Raw genomic sequence first — 15,315 nt, 5'->3', positions numbered from 1 at the left:
AGTCCACTGCCAAGCACCATGCGCTTGTCAATGCTGATGACTTTAAAGTGATTCCAGGATCTAGTTGTCTTCTTCCCCTAGGCAATATACCAACAGCTTTAAGACAGTTAGAAAATATCTGTAGATTATGTGAGAGGACCTATAGCAGTTGGGGCTGAAAGCTCCGGGGAAGATCTGGGCCCTTCTCTAGGGAAAAAAAAGCAGACACTCCTGAGGAATGGGTTTGCTAACAACCAGCATCTGTAGGCCATGATGAATTCATTAGCACTGTCCAGGCCTGACTTGAGCTCACCTGAATGTGATTAACTAGGCCTTTAGTCACTGAAACTTACTAAAACCTCTTACCACTAGTTACAGTATTTAGCTACCTTATGGAGAGGTGTCCAGAAAGCACAAGTCTTTGCTGAAGGGTTTATTTAGGATTACGTGTATGTAGCAGAAACAACCCAGCAGAATTCTGCAGGGCAAAGGATATGTTTGCTTCCTCTGACGACTACCTACACGTCTAGGGTTTTGATAAAGAAAACTGTGACCTAATCCTCTTCCCAGTAAGTGATTCTCGTTTATGAAGTGCCCCTCAACAGAAGGTGCTACAGAAGGGCATATTATGAAATGCTGCTGTGGTCTAAGCACAGAGACAAGTCTCCTGACATGGGTCCCAGGCCCATCTCTGCAGCTGCCTCAGCCCATGGCTTTGGCAAGTTCAAAGCAGGCCCCCCAATGGGGGGAGGCGGGCAGAGGGGACAGTTGCCCCAGGGCCCAGCAATTCAAAAGGGCCTGGAGCTCTCAGCCACTGCAGCTGCTACTGCAGCAACGGTGGCGGCCAGAGCCCAGTGTGCCATACTGCACACGCAGGGAAACACTGAGGGCTGGTTGGGGAGGCATGGCACTCTCCAGGCTGTGCTGAGGGGCTGACTAGCCCCAGCCCTTTCTGCTCAGGCACCACCCTTTCCAGGGAGCGTGGAGCAGTCTCCTCTGCCCCCCCCCCCCCGTCACCTTGCCCAGAGGCCCAGCTAGGCTGTCAGCCCAGCCGTGCTGAATGCCAGACACTATAAGTCAAACCAGAGGCAAAACCAGCCAGGGTGATGAGAGAGAGGGATGGAAACAGTGTATGCTCAGAGCTGCCCATTTTGTCCTGGACAGTCTAGGGAATCAGATCCACTCCTATGATTTGCCCAAGCACAACAGTCAAAGGGTCAGGGGAAGCAATTTGGGGCACCAGGTCAGTGCTTCTATATTGAGGTGAGCATTAATTTTTGATGGGGGGCCACTCCAAGAGGGCCGTACTCTTCCATGATATCAGTGGAGGAGATGTAGTGTCTGGGAAGGAGGTTGGGTGCAGGAGGGAGAGTGGGGGCTGGGATGGAGTTTGGGTGAAGGAGGCAGTTGCGACCTAGGGCAGGGGACTGGAGTGCAGGGGTTTGAGATGTGACCTAGGGTAGGAGGGTATTTGTGATCTGGAGCAGGAGATTGGGTTCCAGATCTGGGAGGGGGTATGAGTGTAAGAGGGGGACAGAGGGCTTGGGTATGTTGAGTGGAAGGGAGGGGCAAAGGGCTGGGGTGCCAGAAGCAGGCTGTGGCCAAGAGACTTACCTGCCAGCTGTCAAACTAGCATGCCTGCCTGCAGAGCTTAAAATGTTTCCCTGCCTGCCTGGCCATGTGCTTTATGAATGACTGAGCTGAGGAGAGGGGGCACAGTTCTTCTTTGCTGCCTGTTATTCCAACAAGCAGTTCCCATTGGCTGGTTTCTGGCTAGAAACCAGCCAATGGGATTGTGCTGGGGGCGGGGTGGCTCTTGAGGTGCTCCTGAAACTTCCCCCCTCCCATCCAGTTTAAAAAAAGAAAGAGCCCTGAAGTCGCGTTTCCGCCTGGCGCGCGGGGCTGCGGGGAAAGCAGGGAGTCTGCCTGGAGCTCCCCTCTGTCTCCATGGGTAGATCCAGTGACTTGGTGGGCTGGATTGGGCCCGCAGGCCTTATTTTGCCCAGGCCTGTTCTATATCCTGGTAAGTCTCCACCCACTTGTCATATGGTCACAATGACGAAAGATGATCTTCTTTGCCAGTATATTTAAAAAACTCCCAGGCAAAGCGAGGCTTCAGAACCCTAGCCTGGCAAAGATTCAGAGACTAACTAGAATCAAAGTGAGAGTAGACCATATCCACCTTCTCTACAGGCAAAAATCAGTCCCATCTAACTTACTCATACCAAATAGTAATGGGTAAGGCCACTCTCCAAAGGTGACTCTGTAACAGCTGTGTGTCTACTGCGTGTGCAGGTTGTACTGTGGGACGCACAGCTGGACAAGTGAGTCAGTGCTGGGATTGGAGCCTAGCTGATTAGGGAACAAAGGGGCCTGGGTTCAGATAAGTTCTTACCCATAATCACAGGAGATGCTGGGTGAAGATTAAGGAAGAAATCAGCATGTGTTTTGTGAATAAAGTGGATGAGTAATTCATCTTATTGGGGGGCAGAAATGTTTCCCCTTTGAGCTTGCAGTCATTCATTTTGAGGAGATAAGAATTGTTATTAAGACCTAAATAGAAGCAGAACTGAGGGAATCATTTACCCAATTGTGTCTGTTTATTTTTCACTTTTAAAATATATAACTTATATGCTTAATAATTCCCCAGACCCATGAACCCTTTAACTCTGAATAGGCCAGATGTTAGAAGAAACTGATCCCTACAGCAAAAGTATCAAATGTGGGATTTTCTTGTGCACCTAAGGACCCTAGGAGCACAAATCCTATTGCAGGTCCATGGAATGCCTGACAAGTCACTTCTGAAAATCCCACCCTAGATTCTTCATCTCTTTGGTGTTGTTCCATTGATTTAACCTTGGTCAGATTTGGCTCTCAGATGCACAGGACTATGCATTCATAGTCTGATAAATGACATTGTGTTGCAACATTGCACTGGTGAATACTGGCCACTGTGGCAGAAATCTCTATGAAGAGAACATGGTACGTTTGTCAGTGTTGATGGGTCTTATGCTCTCAGCTACACAAATGCAACCCTGTTAACCTCAATGAGCTTACACTTATACAGGTGAAGATCTGTCCCCTTTATTTCTAAAGTTTCTTAAATATAGCTAGTTTCTTCTAATTGTCTCATTAATATTGCAGATTTTCACAATTTCTGGTAGTATGGGTGATAACCAGTAGGTGGCAAGCTTTGCTGCAAAGAATTTAGTGTAGAAAACCCAGAGTATCCATAAATCCCATCTTTATGAAGTGTACTGCCAAGCTTCTCACTTACATCAAAAGGCCTTTAACCATGGGGTAAAAGGTTTGGCACTAATTTCTCTAGTAATTAGATTAATGTGGTTATGTTTTAAAGAGACTCAGATAATCACTTCATGTGTCAATCAGTCTAGATTTAAAATGATCAGTGCTTTGTTTGAATTTTTCTAATCTTAAACATTAATTTTAAGAATCTCTGTCAGAGCAAGTCACTAATCAAGTGATCTTAATTGGTTGAGAATGCAAAAAGCTCATTCTCTGCAGTGCTTAGTTTGGAACATGTGAAGACTCAGAAGTTCTCTCTTAGATAAGGCTGCCAAAATCTAGCTCCCAAGAATATTAAAAGGTTTCTTCAGTTGCCCTGCTCTCCTTTCCCTCTATGTTCATTGAGGTATTATTCTCCTGATAGTGCCATTTAGCACTCAACCCGAGCATCCAATGCACCCATGTCCCTTTCTCCAGGGCCTGAGATACTCACACCATAGGTCACATCGTGTTCAGGTGGGTGGGGACAGGAGTAAGAAGACCCTTGAACCTATTCTCTCCTGCCCCATATATACTCACCAGCACCCCTGAGCTTGTGTGGGCGGGGAGTAGAGGGGAAGTGATCCACATCAGGAAGAGGACTGTACACAACTTATTTCCCTCGTGGAAGAAGATGGTTATGGCAGGAACCAGGACAAGATTGTAATTCAGAGGGTGGATTTTCAAAAGCACTTCAGGAGCCTTGAGAGTTGTGCTTTCAAAAATCCCATCGTTTGCATCACAGCCTGGTCCCTGCTGTGCTACTGGGGCATCATGGGTACACGGGGCTTCTTATTGAGAGCAAATTGCCAGTCTAGCTTGTAGAGCAGGAACACTGCTGTGTGTCAGATTGAAACGGGAAAGGAAGTAATTATACAATATGGACAATGCACCAGGGGCCAGAGCATGGAATATACTCTGTGTAGAGGCTAGGTATGTAAATGGGTAACTGGTTAACCAGAACCTGGTCTAGCTGAAGCAGCCCCCTACTCGTGGCACGCCAGAGGTGTGGGGCTGCTGCAGGCCTGCCAGGCCCACCATACTGTGCTATGGGCCGCAGGCCAAGAGCTGGCAGCCCTGTGGTTAACTGTGTAACTGATAACATTTTGATTGGTTAAATGGTTAATATTTGTAGACATTTTTTTACATCCCTAGTAAGGACTAGAAGAGGGCCCCTTCAGGTCTGTGCTGCCCCAAGAATCACTACTAGAAGAAGGATGGGGGCAGGGCAGATGAGACTGCTTGGTAAGAATCCATCTGCCTACCTTTTTAACAGGAGAGACTGCCAAGAACGGACCATTGTGTATAGATTCTTCCAGTCTGCTGAAATGCAAATTCTTTATCCTGGTCTGCAAAGCCATCTGAAGGGAATGACTGCATCTCTATCCAGTATTCTGTCTGCTGAAAGTGGCCAGTACTGGATGCCCCAGAGGGAGGGATCACAACAGGTAATCCTCACGTGATCCCTCCCCTGTCACCCACCTCCAGAGAAACAGAGGCTGGGGATACCATTCCTACCCTTCCTGGCTAATAGACATTGATGGAACTAACCTCCATGAATCTATCTAGCTCTTTTTTGAACCCTGTTAAAGTTCTAGTCTTCACCGCATCTTCTGGCAAGGAGTTCCATAGGTTGACTGTGCACTGAGTGAAGAAAAACTTGTGTTTTTTTTAAACCTGCTGTCTATTAATTTCACTTGGTGACCCCTAATTCTTATATTGTGAGAATAAGTAAATCACTTTTCCTTATTCACTTTTTCCACACCAGTCATGATTTTATAGACCTCTATCATATCCCCCCTTTGTCTTGTCTTTTCTAAGCTGAAAAGTCCAAGTCTTTTTAATCTCTCTTCATATGGGACCCATTCCAAACCCCTAATAATTTTTGTTGCCCTTTTCTAAACCTTTTCCAATGCCAATCTAGAGGCGACCACATATTCCTTGGGACTATACAACTAAAACCCAAAGCAAAGCCTGTGGGAGAAATAAAGTGCCCAGTTCTTAGTGAACCCATAGGGCCCTTTATGTTGCTCTGACGTAACCCAGATAGATATGTAGACTGTCATTCCAGGGCCGACAAAGAAATTAGAGAGAGGTGACAGCTGAGCCTGATTCCCTTTAAAGGGTCAGCTCACCCATATACAATGGACAGCATATTATTGCATTCCACCATCCATTATCAAGTAGATACAATACAACAAATATATACCCCAAAAAAGGCTCCTATGATGTATTCAGACCAGGACAGCAACACAGATTAATACAATATGCATTCTCTAGCACATAGGCATCTTTTTTGTCTCTTGATTCATTAGTCTCTTTCTGAAGGGTCCAATCAGCTTTATTTAGTAGCTTCTCAGCCAAGATGTGACAGCATCTTTTTTCTGTTGTATAAACATGGATTTTCCCCTCTGGTGGTATACTTTTTTTTTTTTTTTTTTTTTTAAACACAGCTTTACTAACTCCAGAGTGAGGCACAGTTCCAGGGGAGCTATTTTTGTTCTGTGTCATTCGAACATTGACTAGACATTACAGTATTGTTTCATATCATGGTGGCAATTGGTTGCAAAAAAAGTTGCAGTGGATAAAATTGTAATCATAATATTGCAAGTCAAATGTCTCAGTCTGATCAGTAACAGTTTCAATGCTATACATGTGTTAAGCTTTGAATACCATTCTATATCTATATCTTATAACTCTGTATCTTCAATTTTCTTCCATGTGCTGTGTGTGTCAATATCTAACCACCTCTCTTCACTGTTTCTCCTCATTGGCCATGACTGGCTGTGACCTTTGATCCATTATTGTCTAAAGTCTTTGTTAGGATTGCCAACTGGCATCCTAGTAAAAGGCTATCACAGAATTGCTTCCCCACACTCTGGGTCAGCAGTCCAGCTCTGTTCAACAAAGCACATAGGGGCAGGCTTACGTGCTTTGCTGACTAGTGATGAACGTACACATGCACTTAAATGCTTTGTTGAACTAGGGCCACCTGGGGAACAAACATCCTGCAGCAATAACTCTGCACCTATTGACACCTCTCTAGTGATACCATCACAACTTACAAACTAAGCTGGGTTAGTTGGGTCAAACCTGAGTGAGAGAACTTGGAGGTGCTGCAGAAAGTTGCACTTGAAGGGATTCTTTCCTCTGAAATAACGCCTTGTGATAACAGGCAATGAGCTGCTTCCTTTTGGAAGAGACACAGTCTTCTCAGTCCTAACTATTAAGGAGCAAGAACGTTCCCATGGCACTCAGTAAGAAGAGTGTATTAAGCCAGGTAGTTCAGTTAAATTTCAGTTTACCTAAATTCCTTGCTCTGTTTCAATGGGATAAAGTATTCTTCATTTCTTGACCTGAACTGATGCTCAGTTAAATAGTTGCCATGTCTCCCTTCTCCAGTGGTGAATGAAAGGATCTCTTTGTGTATCAGTTAATTAAAAACAGGTTGGGGTCCTTGAAGATGGTCCACTTGATGGTTGCCTGTTCTGTTCACTTCCTCTGAAGTACCTGGCATTGGCCACTCTCAGAAAAAAGGATACTGAGCTAAAATAGATCTTTGGTTTGACCCAGTATGGCCGTTCTTCCATGTCACTATGCATTCTAAACCACTGGCTGATGGTGCTAATGTTCACTGATGATTGGTCACCATTTTATTATTGGTCCTAGGTGGTAAGTTTTCAAATCCTGCTGTCACTCCCAATCGTCTTTGGAAAACAAGGGTAACAGGAAATTATACTCTGTTCATGATGTGGTTCTGTTGTGTTGTTGTGTTGTTGTTGTTCTGTATTAATTAATTCACAGCCACCTCCTACCCCACTTCAAGCAACCAACTCTATTTTCTTTTCAGTGAGAATTACAAGAGAGGTTGATTTTAAGACAAAATTATACTAAAATCTGTAGCTGTCTCTAATTTCTTTAAGCTGCTCTACAAGTTTCTCAGTTAATGTTTGTGTTTCTTCCTAGAGTCACTTAGCGTACGAAATGATTCCAGGTGCCTGTCAAAGTCTTGCCAAAAGAACTCTACGTGTGATGCTGCAACTAAGGACAATTCCTGCCGTTGTGTGGACACAATTGACATTTTGGAGGAAGACTGCAATAAAACTGACGATCCTTGCTCCTCAAACCCTTGTCTTCAAAATGCTACCTGTTTAAGCACGGCAGGAAACCTCAGCTTTACTTGTGAATGCCCAACTGGGTACAGTGGAACTACCTGTGAATTTCCCATCAGCCTCTGTGACACAAGCCCTTGTAGAAATGGAGGCACTTGTCAGCAGGGTCTGGCTGGCCCGATCTGTGTTTGTAGCACAGGATACACGGGCAATCTGTGTGAGACCTATTTCAATGTGTGCACTTCTAATCCCTGCCATAATGGAGCATTGTGCAGGGAAGGAATTGATGGGTACTCTTGCTACTGTGTCCCCGGTTATCAAGGCAAGCACTGTAACATAGAAGTGAACGAATGTGTTTCAGACCCCTGCTTGAATGGGGCTACCTGCCTGAACCAGATAGGCAAATATGACTGCATCTGCCCTGCTGAGTACACGGGTAAGCACACTTAAAGACATCCTTTGTGTTTTGATACGCAGAGCAACGTCATGTGCAAAGATATCTGTCTCACTGTTTGTTTATTCACATTTCCATAACAAAGTTGGATCAAGTTCCCTACTAGGTGTTGTTGCTTTATGGGTTATCACATCAAGTTTAGCTAGCGGTGCTAGGGATGGAAGGATTCAGGAAATTTCACATTGCACCAAATCTACAGAACATTAGACGAAGATCAACCTACTGCACAGACTTTGAATAAATTTCCTCTTACAGCAACTTTCTTAAACTGGATGTGCTCAGAATGCTGCACTTGTTTTGCTAATCAAATAAAATCACGTGTATTATATCTTCGGGTACCAAATGTTTCAGATCTTCAGAATGAGATTCCCCTGGACTGGGTTGATCTGACAAGCATGCCTGGCAAGGCCCTTTGCCATTTGCATTTACTTTTCAGGATCCCTCTTCTCTGCCTTCACAGTCCCTTCTCTCTCATTTTCTCCTCTTTTTCAGACTTTTTTCAAATACTTGATTCAATCTTTTTTTCCTTTCCCTCTCTCCATACCCTTCCCAGCTGACAGTCATCTTTCTACTTCTCCACTATATTGGACCTTCTTGATTTTGATTGGACCTTGATGTCCACTTGATTTTTCAATCACTCTCTCCCACAGCAGCTTATTTGACTTTGCACTTCTAGTTTCTTTCTGTTGTCCCTACTAGCCCATGCAACATACTAATAGCACATACAGGTGACCCCTGCACTTATGACCTAATAGGTTCCTGAGAACTGTCATAAGTCAAGTCATCATAAGTCGAACCCTTATTTCCCATAGGTGCAATGTTATAAATGGCAGTTCTGTTCCTGGAAATCCATTTCATACCCTAAAAATACCAAAATTAACTACAGAAATGGAGGAAAACTAAACTAAATTGTTCAAATAATGCACAAAAATAACTAAAAAGTGAAGACCTATGCGCAGTTCAAGCAACAGCTGCAGATTGGCGCGTGTGACTGATCTTGTGTGTTTCCTGTTTTGGGATGACACGTGGAGTCTGCATCGTGTGCCACGTAAATATGAGCTGCGGATGTAAATTGGAGGGTTTTAGGAGCTATCTCTCATGAAAAAAATTATCATAAATGTGGGGAGTCATAAGTCAAGGGTCACCTGTACTCTGGCCAGTAGAGTCTCCTACCACACAATTTCCTGCACAACTTCTCAGTCAAGCACCTGTTATGTGGCCGACTCCTCAGACAACCCCCTTCCTTAAACCAATGGGGACAATGGAACTCAAAGCTCAGAAAGTTCCCTCCACTGTGGAAGGGAATGCATTTTACCCTCCTCTCATAAGTAGTCAGGTTATCCCTGTAAGTGTTGCTGATATTTTATATTTGGGGAATTGACTTCAGAAGCATGGACCTTTGTCCAAATGGTAGTTAGCATTACATTCGGACATGCATTCTTCATGTCCAGTTTCTCTTTCTTTAAAATGCTAGTGGTTACGAGTGTTGGAAAGCAGTTTGCTCAGCCTTTGTTGGCCTCTTGCATCTCTGAGTTAGGACTATTAAAAGTGGGACCCCTTGCTCAGATAGGCTATGTCTACACAGCAGCATTATTTTGGAACTAGCCAATTAGCCCGTCATAAGACGGGATTTTCAGGTCTTCTCTCCTGAGCTCTCTCGCTCTGTCTCTCTCTTCCTACTGCCTCCCCCCCTCTCTCAGCTCTCCTCTGCCTCCTGCCTCTCTCTCCCTCTCTTTTTTTCTCTTCTCCTCCTCCTGCCTCTCACTCTCCCTTTCTCTTCTTCTCCTCCTCCTGCCTCTCTCTCCCCGCCCCCTTTTCCTTTCCCCTTCCCCCCCACCGTGGCACTTGGCTGAGTGCTGCCTGCTCTGCCGGGCTGCCATGAGGGAGGGGGGCGGGGCAATGACGTACACAACTGGGGCTGGAGCCAGGGCTGTGTACAACACCACCCTCCCTTCCCCTGCCACCCCGGGGGAGCCCAAACAGCCCCTTGCGCTGCTGGCTCCCCTGGTGGCCCGGCTGAGGGGCGCAGCACTCAGCTGAGTGCCACAGCGGGAGGGGAAGGGGGGCGATGGTGTAAACAGCCCCGCCCCCTGGCTGTGTACAACACCGCCCCGCCCCGCTTCTCCTCCCTCCGTGGCGGCTCAGCTGAGTGTTGCGCGCTTAGCCGAGCCGCCGCAAGGGAGGAGGGGCGGGGCAGTGACGTACACGACCAGGAGGTGGGGCTGTCTACATCACTGTCCCCCCCCCCGCGGTGGCCCAGCTGAGGAGCACACCACTCAGTGCCACGGCAGGAGGAGGAAGAGGGGGGGGTGACGTACACGGCCCTGCCCTCTGGCCGCGTATATCACCGCCCCGCCCCCCTTCCTGTCCCAGCCCATGGCTGTAACCCCCCCTTGCCAGGTTTGCTTCCCGCCCCCCTCCTCCTGTCCAGCCCCACGGCCCCCGATCTCCCCCCAGCTCTGTTTCCCACCCCCTCTTCCTGTTGGCCAGCCCCACGGCCCCCTGGACACCCCCCCACCAGTGCTGCTTCCCTCCCCCCTTCCTCCAGCCCCCCCCCATCCTCCCTTACAGTCCTCGATCCCCCTCTAGCTCTGCTTCCCACCCCCCTTCCGGCCAGCCCTGCCCCCTTCTCCTCCACGCATGGTGCCCCACTCCCCTTCCGCTCCCTCTCAATCCATGGCACACTGCACCGCTCCCACCTGAGAGGCGCTCCCGCCAGGCCCCGGTGGGGGAGCTAGCGGCGGCAAGTGGCCCTTTGGAGTCCGCACTTGCCACAAGTGGGGAGTGCGGACTCCAAAAGGCCGCTTGCCGCTCCGGGCCCAGCTGACCGCTGCTCGCGCCGGACCCCAGTGGGGGAGCAAGCGGCGGCAAGCAGCCCTTTGGCCCAAAGGGCCCCTTGCCGCCGCTTGCTCCCCCGCCAGGGCCCGACGGGAGCGCCACTCAGCTGGGAGCAGTGCAGCATGCCACAGCGCACCAAGCAGGGAGGGAAAGGGGAGGGCTGTCTGGAAGGGGGTGGAAAGCAGAGCTGGGGGGGATTGGGGGCTATGGGGCTGGAGGTGAGAATGGGAGGGGGTGGGAGGAAGGCGGGAGGGAAGCAGCACTGGTGGGGGGGAGGAGTGTCCGGGGGGCCCTGCGGCTGCCATGGAGTGAGAGAAAGGGGGGCAGGGTGCTGACGTACACGGCCAGGGGGCATGGCCGTGTACATCAGTGTTATAGATGCACAGACACTGGGCTACTATATATATGACAACTGACATTATTCCAAAATAACAAAGTCCTTGTCTACACTACAAGCAGCTATTTTGACATAATGTCGAAATAATCTTGAGCTGGAAGACTTCTTACTCTGGCTACTGTAACCATCATTTTATGAGGAGTAAAGGAAGTCAGAGGAAGAGTGCTCTGCCTCAGACTTCCTGCTACGTAGACAGCGCCAAAATCTGAAATAAGCTATTTTGACTTAAGCTACACAATTGACATAGCATAAATTGCACAGCTTATTTCAGCTTTTGCCCTGCTGTAAATGTGCCCATATTGTCGTAGTAGTGTAGCACCTAAGTGGAGGGTAAAATCCTGAAAAAGGTAATAAAGCCGCTCCCCGAGTTATGACCATCTCCACTTATGACCATAAGCACTTACAACCAAAGCGGTCATAAATGCAGATCTGGGTTACGAACGGTGATCCGTGTTTACACACAGCGCGGTGGCCATGTAACTCTATGGGATCTGAGTTATGAACACTTCCAGTTACGGACCGAGTGTTGGTCCGTAACTTGTTTGTAACTCGGAGAGCGGCTGTAGAGGGTTACATCGGTTTAAAAGAAAAAATCACTGTGATTAAGCATCAGGCTAGAGAAAGTTCTTTGTGAAGGACTAAGGGAAAATGTCTTTTACTTTTGAAGAAAAATAGATATTTATAACTAAACTTTCATCTTCTGAATTTGAACTTACAAAACAAAAATGTCCATTCATAATGTCTACAAAACCAACATTCTTTGCGTGTTCAGTGGCTGCATACTCTTTTTGTGTATTTGCCAACTAGCTGCAGTACCTAACAAATGTGGCTTTATTGTTAATGTTTTTGAAAAAATAAATAATTGAACTCATTTATTTGCTAATTGGATTTCATTTGAAATCTTAAAGACTATATAGAGGTAGATAAGAAAGCCACAAGAAAAAAATAAAACACTGTTGGGTTCCAGCACAGCGTTTTGTAGTAATCCCATTATTTACAGCCATGTTTTTCAGGAATGTGTGTCCTTAAATTATCAAGTGATTTTTTTTCTTGCTTATTATGTAATTCACTCTGTGGGGAAGCACTTTCATGGTTCCAGGTCATTGCTTTAGTCAGCATTCTGATTTTGTGTAATAAACAGTCTCCGAATGCAAAGCTTTGTTCTTGGCTGGCATGGGGGAGGGTTAGCACTATCAAGCTTTTAAAAAAAAATAAACCAGAGAGATTTAGTGGCTGATATCTAGTGGGTAAGGTGAAAAAAGGACTAGATAGTATCAAAAATTACAGCAGCTGCTTCAAGCAATTCAAATGAATAAAAAATAAGAGATGTGGTGTAAAACCCTCCCAAAGAGCCCCACAAGGGAGGGGAAGTCAGAAGGTAAAAGCAGATTTTGGTTGCTGACACAGAATTCATTTGGAAGCCAGCCTTCAGTTAATATCCTTCATGTGCACAGGGAATGTTATTTAAGGAAAGCTTGTTGCCTTCCTGCCACCCTGCTGCTACCAGTGGGTGTCTCAGCCCAGGCCAAGTGATGAGAAAACTACAGAACTAGGGGAGAGTCAAAGAGGAGAAAGAAGGAAAAAACCTATTAGCAAGCAGCATGGCTTCTCTGAAATGATCAGATTTGACCCAGACCTCCTGTTGTATCCAGGAAACTATATTTGTTTAACCTGTGCTGTTAGCTCAATCCAGGGCTGGATCTATAGCCAAGGAGACCTGCTTGAAAGGAAAAGGGTAGACTCTTGAGAGACAAAGGAGAAAAACAAAGAAAAAAAGGGAGAGAAGTGAAGAATTGGGGAAACGCAGATTGTTGGAGGAAGGTCATTTTGCTGAAATCCCTCTCCTTTTATCTCAGAACTCTGCTGTTTTCCACACTGAGGGTACGTCTACAATGCATTGCTATTCCCGGATACTGGAAATATCCCAAAATAGCAACGCCACATTCAAGGAATGCACCCGCTATTTAAAAAAAATGAAATAATGGACACACTCTTTCTCCATACCTGTAAACCTCTAAATAGCCTGTAAATACCTGTAAATAGCCTTTTTTGAAATTAAATCGAAAAAAGATACACAATTTGCATAGCACAAATTACATATTTTTTCAGTTTTAGAGTTCAGGCTAGACATAGCCTGAGTCTCTGCTCTCTGCAAAATCAGGGGCTATAATTCTAATGATATGTCTACACCTCAGTTAAAAACCGGTGACTGGCCTGCACCAGCTGGTTCAGGCTCAGGGTGTAGCCAAGTTTTGGGACTCTTTCTCCCCTCACAATCAATGCAATAAAAGGGCTAGGATGTGGAGGAAGAAGGGGAAGCCAAGGAAGGAAAGGAGGCCTCATATACAAAGCAGACAAAGTTCCAATGTTTTGATATACAGCTCAGGCATGGCTTCCAGAAGCAATGAGGCCAATAACAATAATTCTGACTGTTCCTTCAGCAATAAACTACCAGCTTTTAAAGCCTACTTAACCAAATGATTTATCAGGGGCCATTTTTGTTATTTTCTGCACCTTGCTGTGTGTCGTGTTAAATGCACAAGCCAGAAGGATTACTGGATGAAAGCCCTGAAGTGTCTCTATTGGTAATAAAAATCCTCATTTACTCTGTCAGAGGATCTTGCCAACAGTTATTATCCTGGCCTGACACTATGAATCACAGTGGGAAGTCATCCAACCCCATCTCATTTCCCTAGGACGTTAAAGAGGTTATAACTTTTGATACATAGGTGGAGAATGAACAGTAAATCTACAGAAGTAATGTTAACCAAATGTTTGAGTTACTGGCTTCAGTTGCTACCAGTTTCATAGGCTATCACAGCTATATTGTGTGATTGGTATGTTGCATGCAATTCCTAAAATAGCTGAGAAATCTCTCACATAATTCTTACGCAAGTGGAAGAGGTTAAAATGTCTGAAGAATGGAAAATTTAGCATGAAATTTCTATTTTACTATGATAATGCACTGCATGTGTGAAATTATTTACAAGACATGTGTCATGCAGCTGTGAAATAATGAAACTCAATTGGGTTGTCAAAGCCTTGTTAGATATGCTAGCAAAAGGCAATATTTCTCTATTGTACTAATTGTACTTTCATTCCACTTAAGCAAACAGTGCATTGTGTAAGAGCCTGTATTTGCTGATAGCCAGTCATGTTTGTTATCTTACTGGAGCCAGTAGAGACCAAAATCCCATTGCCAGTAGGTGAACATTGAAGTGTAAATGATCAAAGGTATAGGCTGCAGTTCCAAAAATAAATCCTATTCATCAACAGAAAAAAGACATTTTGATTGTATTCAGCAACAGCTAAAATAGCTCTAATAGGCCAAATTTATCCTATGTGCAATTTCTATGCACTATGGTACAAATATAATTGAGATCAATTCAGCGGAATATGAGGATATTATTGCATACTGAAAATGAAGCCCTCACCTCTTCAATCTGCCTTTTTGCACTGGTGCAATATTTTCAGCAGTAGTAGACATGCCAGAAAAGTATTTTGGGTAGCTTTTTAAAACTCTAATCTTCTTACCTGTCATTGTATTAGGGAATTGAAACATGTAATGCAACAGATTATTCACTTATAATGATCTGTTTCTACACACTTGTATTGACACAATGATTACTATACATACACACACATGCAATTAATAATGGCCGACTGCTCTGAAGATACAGGACTCCTCTGAGCTAAGAGTTTTCACTTAATAGTCAATAGTTGCAAAGGCAGGATTTGCTTTTCAAGCCAGTCACTAGAAATTAAGACATTTACACACTGAGATATGCTAGAGGAGGTCTGACATAGTCCATCCAGCATGGGACAGCTATAGTCTACATGTAAGTCAGTTTACAATGTCTGAACATTCTTTCAGCCCTGCTGTACTTGGGCAAAATACAATATAAAGGCCAACGTTTTCAAACATGGGTGCCTATTGCCAGGCAACTGGCTGCATGACTTGACCCATTTCTAGAGGTGCTGAGAACCCAGACAGCTTCCACTGAAATCAGAACTGGAGACAGGAGCACTCAGAACCTCTAAAAACATACGTGCTTAAATAAGGACTTAGGTGTCTAACTCTAACCACCCATCGAAACATTGGCTGTGATACTTTACAAAGCCACACTAAACATGTATCACCTTCTCCTGTAATTCTTCTCTTCTCACTGCTATGTGGGACTCAGGAATATTTGTGCTCATATTTTTAGTTAGCTAAGAACATAATGAATAATGGGCCTGATTCTGCAAAA

At 45.3% G+C, this 15,315-nt stretch overlaps 1 protein-coding gene across 1 annotated transcript in view; it reads left to right on the top strand.

Annotated features, from left to right (window-relative positions):
- Positions 1-15,315, top strand: part of CRB1 (crumbs cell polarity complex component 1) — a 171,833-nt gene that overhangs the window by 55,594 nt on the left and 100,924 nt on the right. Inside the window, exon 2 of the mRNA XM_075936696.2 lies at positions 7,231-7,812. Coding sequence (XP_075792811.2) covers positions 7,231-7,812 — 582 coding nt within the window. The remainder of the gene's footprint in view (positions 1-7,230; positions 7,813-15,315) is intronic.

The sequence above is a fragment of the Pelodiscus sinensis genome, chromosome 9 (assembly GCF_052426305.1).
Source record: "Pelodiscus sinensis isolate ZL-2025 chromosome 9, ASM5242630v1, whole genome shotgun sequence".
Lineage (NCBI taxonomy): Eukaryota > Metazoa > Chordata > Testudines > Trionychidae > Pelodiscus > Pelodiscus sinensis.
Note: the sequence above shows the minus strand (reverse complement) of the source record. Positions and strands in the feature narration are given on the sequence as shown.